Genomic DNA, 6,687 nt, shown 5'->3' with positions numbered 1-6,687 from the left:
ATAATGGTTTACAATACAAATATGTTACAACAAAATAAGTTTCTTGAATGCAGTTTTTACACAATATCATACAAGCATGGACTCCAAATCTCGTCCTTATTTAAGTATGCGACAGCGGAAGCTCTTAATAATTACCTGAGAATAAACATGCTTAAAACGTTAACAAAAATGTTGGTGAGTTATAGGTTTAACCTATATATATCAAATCATAATAATAGACCACAAGATTTCATATTTCAATACACATCCCATACAAGATTTCATATTTCAATACCATCGTTAGTCGTTACATGTAAGTGTTGTTTTGTAACCTTTAGGTTAACGATCTTGTTAAATGTTGTTAATCCATTGTTTATTATATCAAATGAGATGTTAAATTATTACATTATCATGATATCATGATGTATTAATATATCTTAATATGATATATATACATTAAATGTCGTTACAACGATAATCGTTACATATATGTCTCGTTTCGAAATCATTAAGTTAGTAGTCTTGTTTTTACATATGTAGTTCATTGTTAATACACTTAATGACATGATTACTTATCATTTATCATGATTAAACATAGTGTATCAATATCTTAATATGATTCATATGTATTTAGTAAGACGTTGTTATAACGATAATCGTTATATATATCGTTTTCGAGTTTCTTAATTCAATAGTCTCATTTTTATGTATATAACACATGTTAGAATACCTAATGATATATATATATATATATATATATATATATATATATATATATATATATATATATATATATATATATATATATATATATATATATATATATATATATATATATATCATTTAGTTTTTACAATTTTTAACGTTCGTGAATCACTGGTCAACTTGGGTGGTCAATTGTCTATATAAAACCTATTTCAATTAATCAAGTTTTAACAAGTTTGATTGCTTAACATGTTGGAAACACTTAATCATGTAAATATCAAAATCATTAAATATATATAAGCATGAAAAAGTTCGGGTCACTACATTAGGGTTTAGGGTTTAGTGTATAGGGTTTACGGTTTAGTGATTAGGGTTTAGGGTTAAAGGTTTAGGGTTTAGAGTTAATGCTTTAGAGTTTAGGGTTTAGTTTTTAGAAATTATGGTATAGAGTTTAAGATTTTATGGTTTATGGTTTAATGTTTAGGGTTTAGATATAGGGTTTGGGGTTTGGTGTATAGGGTTTAGTGTATATGGTTTAGGTTTTAAATTTTAAAATTTATGGTTTAGGGTTTAGGTTTTAGTGTGTATGGTTAAGGGTTGGTGGTTTAGGGTTTAGGTATAGGGTTTAAGGTTTAGTGTATAGGGTTTAGGGTTTAGGGTTTAGTGTTTGGGGTTTATGGTTTAGACTTTAAGGTTTAGATTTTAGAATTTATGGTTTAGGGTTTAGGGTATAGGGTTTAGGGCTTAGGGCTTAGTTTTTACAATTTATTGTTTAGAGTATAGAAATAGCGTTGAGGGTTTAGTGTTTAGAATTTAGGGTTTAGGGTTTAGTGTATAGGGTTTAGGGTTTAGAGTTTAGAGTTTAGGGTTTAGGGTTTAGAGTTTAGAGTTTAGGGTTTATGGTTTAGGGTTTAGTGTGTAGGGTTAAGGGTTGGTGGTTTAGGGTTTAGGTATAGGGTTTAGGGTTTAGTGATTATGGTTTATGGTTTAGACTTTAAGGTTTAAGGTTTAGATTTTAGAATTTATGGTTTAGGGTATAGGGTTTAGGGCTTAGGGTTTAGTGTACAGGGTTTAGGTTTTAGAGTTTAGGGTTTAAATTTTAGAATATAAAAGAGGGTAAACCGACCCTCTGGCGGCCCTACACCGACCGGTCCCACGGCCAACATGTGAAAGGAAAATCACGTAACCCATGCTTAAAGGGACATGGGGCAGGTATTGAACCCATGACCACCGCGGTATGCTGCATGTCCCCCAACCACTAGACTACCATCGCGGGGACTAAATTTTAGAATTTATGGTTTAGGGTATTGGGTTTAAGGTTTAGGGTTTATGGTTTAGTGTGTAGGGTTAAGGGTTGGTGGTTTAGGGTTGATTTAGGGTTTAGGGTTTAGAGTTTAGTATATTGGGTCTAGGGTTTAGTGTTTAGGGTTTATGGTTAACACTTTAAGCTTTAGATTTTACAATTTATGGTTTAGGGTATATGGTTTAGGGGTTAGGATTTAGTTTTTACAATTTATGCTTTAGAGTATAGATATATGGTTTAGGGTTTAGTGTATAGGATTTAAGGTTTAGGGTTAGTGTATAGAGTTTAGATTTTAGAATTTAAGGTTTACGATTAAGGGTATAGGGTATAGGGTTTAGTGTTTAAGGTTTAGTGTTTAGGGTTTATGGTTTACATTTTAGTATGGTTTACATTTTAGGGGTTAGGGTTTCGATTTAGAATTTATGGTTTAGGTTTTAGGGTTTAATGTTTATTGTTTAGGGTTTAGAGTTTAGGGTATAGGGTATAGGGTTTAGATTTTAGAATTTAAGGTTTAGGGTTTAAGGTATAGGGTTTAGAGTTTAGCGTTTAGGGTTTAGGGTTTATGGTTTAGTATGTAAGGTAAAGGGTTGGTGGTTTAGGGTTGGTTTAGGGTTTAGGGTTTAGAGTTTACTTTATAAGGTTTACGGTTTAGTGTTTATGGTTTACAGGTTATGGTAAAGGGTTTAGATTTTAGAATTTATGATTTATGGTTTAGGGTATAGGGTTTGGGTTTTAGGGTTTAAGGTTTAGGGTTTTAGAATTTATCACATTTCTATAACTTATTTAATATGAAAAAACTTGCTACTAAATTTGATGTCTTTAGTATTATATATGGTTTGGATGTGTCATACTCAACAGTGTATAATGTGGATTTGTGGATTACGTCCAACTGATATGCTACAGGCAAGTACACGAAACTATTTCTTTACCTTATTTATTATTATTGGTTTTATATTAACTACTTTTTCATATTTCGAGATTAATATACATTAACTTACTCTTGATTGTGACAGTTAATCAACAATCATATTGAAGATCTGAGATAACTATCTATAATTCTTAATTCAATCGCCTAAAACTAAATTACGATATCGAAGATGATTTATTTAATTTGAATCAAAATTTTTTTTTTATTCGTTAGTACATTTTAAACTTTAAAAAATTAAATCCTCTATACAATATTTGGTTTAATGAATTCATCATAGACTTAAATAATAGTTCGTTAGTACATTTTGAAACTTTAAAAATTTCAAGCCCTAATAAAATATTTAGTTTAATGTTCATCTAAAAATAATAATAGTTTTTTAATTTATATATTTAATTTTATAACTTAAATGATTATACCTTTTAAAAATCCCGCGAAACTGCCGGTCTTTAAATAGTATATTAATTATTATACGGAGTATTATTTATTTTTAGTAATTATATTTCTAATTTTTTAATTTATTTAGAAGAAAAAGAGCCCTAACATATCTCCGACGATCGGAATTTACACTCGCTGTCCGTCACCGTCGCACACATCAACAATCACAAAGCTTGCTCACTCATATCTCACTAACAGGTTAAAAACATATTTCTTATTTCAACATCGTTATAATGCAACATTATTATTATATTTGAATATTAGCTAAAAAGTACCTAATTTGAGGTCTTTTAGGTGTGCAAATTGTTACAAAAATGGAACCAAAATTTGCTACAATACTTTGTTATTGGGGTGGGGAAATTTGTAATGGAGAAGAAGGTGTAACATATAACATGCCTCCAACCAAAGCTATAAAAGTTCAATTTGGAGTACAATTTCAACAACTTATCGAAAAATTACATTCTGCTACTTGTATTGATAAGCATCTATATCGTATTAAGATAGTTTGTCGATATCCTTCTGTTGTTGGAAAAGTTATGAGATACGTTTCTCTACCGATTAAAGATGATGATGATGTTGAGATCATGTTTGATGCGCTTGATTTACACCCTGAATTAAGTAATATTGATTTATATTTAGAGGTTGATGATGTTATTGGATCAAAACGTCGTACGGAGGTGCCGTTTAGGTATGATTATTATTGTTTGTTTTAGTTGTTATTGTTGGTGTGTGTTTGGGATTGCTTATTCTGAGTGCTTTACTGGTTCTAAAACAGATGTCAAGATGGTTTATTAAGTGCTCACTTTTGTATAAAATCAGTAGATAAACTGTTTTTAACCAGATCAACGCATAAATTAGCAATCCCAGACACGCCCTAAAGCTTTGTATTAGTGAGGTTATTGTTGTAATCGTTTGGCACGTTACTTGCAGAAATCAAGATTCGTTTTCGAATGAAAACGAAGCTTCATTGCCTAGTATGAGGCATGATAATGTTGCGTCAATTGTGATTCGCAATGAGTGTTCTAACACAATTTCGCAAACTGCTTATGTGAACAATGCAAGTAGTAGTGAGTTCAATGCAAGTGATGTGATCGAAGGAGAAAAAAATCCGGCACTGTATGTAAATGAAGATGAAGTTGTTAATGACCTTCCTATTGCCGATAGTGAGACGGTTTCACGTTTTAAAAAAGAAAATGAATTAACCAAGGAGTTGGGGAAAAATTCGTTTAAGGATAAGAAAGAACTTATTAGAGCTATCAAGTTATATAGCATCAAGAACCATATACAGTATGAAGTGGTTGAAACATGTTCAACTCTTTGGAGAATTAGATGCAAGTTGTATTCAGAATCGGGTTGCAAGTGGCAAGTTCGTGGATGTAAACGTAAACGTAGTGAGTACTTTGAAATAACAAAGTACACTGGTCCACACACTTGTTCAGACTATAGGATTTCTCAAGACCATGTGAACCTAGATGCGAGTTTGATTGCTCAAGAAACTGAACACATCATAAAGGAGGAGCCATCTATTAGTATACCTGCTTTGAGAGCTAAGATAATTGATAAATTAGGGTATAATGTTTCGTACAAGAAAGTTTGGTCTGGAAAACAGAAGGCAATGGAAAAGATTTTTGGGAATGAAACGTTAAGGATGCAGGCTGCAATGGGTGTTAAAGAAGGAAAATTAACAATCCTATGTGGAATTTGTAGAGGAAGAGGTCATAATAAGAAAACATGTCCTGTTAGGTCCGGATGAAGGCAGGCTGATCCCTAATTATCTTGTTAGAAAGGATATACATATCTCTAATATTTAAATCGTTAAAGTGTTATATTTAACTAATATGAGACCGGTAAACACTTTAGACAAACTTATATCATATGCTAGTTTTCAGTTTTTATCTTTCTCTATGCGCAATGAACCTTGTTTCATCGCCTGTCGTGTCATCATGTTGTAAATATATATCCTGCAGTATTTTCATTTCCTGTGATAGCCACTGATCTTAATATTAGCTTATTGGGCAAAAGCCTAATCCACATTTTTGTAGTCTAATCTGTTTTCCTGAGAAGACGTTTCATTTGCATTATCTTTACTTACACATTTTTTTCTGTTTTACAGTGTTTGGTTCACAGTGGCAAACATTCGTGGTGGACACTGTTATGCATTATTGAAATGTGGGCCTATATTAATTGGTCATTTTGTATGTCTCCTAATCTTTTGTAAATATCTAGATCTAATCATCTTATATTGGGTTGAGATGTGTCCGATTAAACATATATATTGGAGCACCATGGACTATATGTATGATGCTAGTTATTAGTTATGAAGACATGATCCCTTATGATATATGAAGGTAGTGGGAATGGTTTTATATGATAATCAATTAATCATTGTAGACAAGTATATGCGAATGAGGCTTTTACTGGAGAGGGGGAGTACTTTTTACTCTGATGTATGCAAGTTGTATTTAGAATCGGGTTGCAAGTGGCAAGTTTGTGCATGTAAACGTAAACATAGTGAGTACTTTGAAATAACAAAGTTTGATTGTTCAAGAAACTGAAAACATTATAGAGGAGGAACTGTCTATTAGTATCCCGGCTTTAACACCTAAGATAATAGATACATTAGGCTATAATGTTTCGTACAAGAAAGTTTGGTCTCGAAAGCAGGAGGCAATGGAACAGATTTTGGGGAATGAAACGTTAAAGTGGTCATAATAAGAAAACGTGTCCTTTTAGGTCCTGATAAAGGCATGCTGAGCCCTAACTACCTTGTTAGAAAGGTAATATATTTCTATTTTTGAATTGTTAAAATAATTTTATTTAACTGGTATGAGACCGATAAACACCGTAGACAAACTTATATCATATGTTAGCTTTCAGTTTTTACTTTGTTTATGGTAGTGCAATGAACCTTGTTTTATCGTCTGGTGTGTCATCATGTTGTAAATATAAGTCCTGCAGTATTTTCATTTTCTGTGATAGCCCCTGGTCTTATATTAGCTTATTGGACAAAAGCCTATACCACATTTTTTTAGTCTAATATGTTCTCCTTGGAAGAAGTTTCATTTGCATTTTCTTAGACAATTTTGTTGTGCTTACAGTGTTTGGTTTATTGTGGCAAACATTGATGGTGGACAGCGTTACGCATTAATAAAATGTGGCCCTATTTTAATTGTTCATTTTGTATGTGTGCATGTCTTCTATAAATACCTTGACTAGATGCAGTCATCTTTTATTTGATCGTGTGTTGGATTAAACATACATTGGAGACCCATGTACTGGAAGGTGAATATTGAATATTATTAATATTGCTTGCTTCACAATGATCATACAATGAGCC

At 31.8% G+C, this 6,687-nt stretch overlaps 1 protein-coding gene across 1 annotated transcript; it reads left to right on the top strand.

Annotated features, from left to right (window-relative positions):
* The first annotated feature begins 4,285 nt into the window (after positions 1-4,285).
* On the top strand, positions 4,286-6,021 carry LOC139844355 (uncharacterized). The gene is made up of 2 exons (XM_071834575.1): positions 4,286-5,197; positions 5,464-6,021. Exon 1 carries the CDS (start codon positions 4,327-4,329, stop codon positions 5,101-5,103), a length of 777 nt encoding a protein of 258 aa, XP_071690676.1. The 5' UTR covers positions 4,286-4,326; the 3' UTR covers positions 5,104-5,197; positions 5,464-6,021.
* The last annotated feature ends 666 nt before the right edge of the window (positions 6,022-6,687 follow it).

The sequence above is a fragment of the Rutidosis leptorrhynchoides genome, chromosome 4, assembly GCF_046630445.1.
Source record: "Rutidosis leptorrhynchoides isolate AG116_Rl617_1_P2 chromosome 4, CSIRO_AGI_Rlap_v1, whole genome shotgun sequence".
Lineage (NCBI taxonomy): Eukaryota > Viridiplantae > Streptophyta > Magnoliopsida > Asterales > Asteraceae > Rutidosis > Rutidosis leptorrhynchoides.
Note: the sequence above shows the minus strand (reverse complement) of the source record. Positions and strands in the feature narration are given on the sequence as shown.

What these genes read in the sequence shown, in the direction of transcription:
- LOC139844355 (XM_071834575.1), top strand. Translation starts at nt 4,327, where the DNA reads ATGAGGCATGATAATGTTGCGTCAATTGTGATTCGCAATGAGTGTTCT.